The sequence below is a fragment of the Buceros rhinoceros genome, unplaced genomic scaffold, assembly GCF_000710305.1.
Source record: "Buceros rhinoceros silvestris isolate BGI_N320 unplaced genomic scaffold, ASM71030v1 scaffold24769, whole genome shotgun sequence".
In the NCBI taxonomy this organism is placed as follows: Eukaryota; Metazoa; Chordata; class Aves; order Bucerotiformes; family Bucerotidae; genus Buceros; species Buceros rhinoceros.
Window position 1 is genome coordinate 1 of NW_010430082.1, and position 434 is coordinate 434.

The 434-nt window shown below is 59.0% G+C and overlaps 1 protein-coding gene across 1 annotated transcript in view; it reads left to right on the forward strand.

Moving 5' to 3' along the window:
- Nucleotides 1-3: 3 nt before the first annotated feature.
- Nucleotides 4-434, forward strand: part of HYOU1 (hypoxia up-regulated 1) — a gene marked incomplete at both ends in the record, with an annotated part of 5,506 nt that continues 5,075 nt past the window's right edge. The window contains 2 exons of the mRNA XM_010142910.1: nucleotides 4-165; nucleotides 275-335. Of these exons, the coding sequence (XP_010141212.1) occupies nucleotides 4-165; nucleotides 275-335 (223 nt within the window). The remainder of the gene's footprint in view (nucleotides 166-274; nucleotides 336-434) is intronic.

Here is a 434-nt window from a genome sequence, read left to right on the forward strand (position 1 = left end):
TTCTCTGCCTTTGTCGCTGTTGCCAGGGTTTTCGGCTCTCTCAACCTCACCACCGTGAGGCTGAAGGGAGTTGGGGACAGTTTCAAGAAGCACTCGGATTATGAGTCCAAAGGCATCAAGGCTCACTTTAACATGGACGAGAGCGGAGTGCTGAGCCTTGACCGGGTGAGTGCCGCCTGTCCTGGGGTTTGCAGCCTGCGTAACCCTGGGCCTGTCCCTCTCTCTGCTGTCGGTGAGCCCTGCTTAAAACTAAGGCTGTGCTCCCCTCTCCAAGGTGGAGTCTGTGTTTGAGACCCTGGTGGAGGACAAGCCGGAGGAGGAGTCCACGCTGACGAGTGAGTGCCCTGATGCTCGTACAGGGTCTGTACAAGACCGCAGCAGCGGGGATGGGGATAGCTGAAGCACGTCACGGCGCTGAGCAGAGCAAGCGCCGC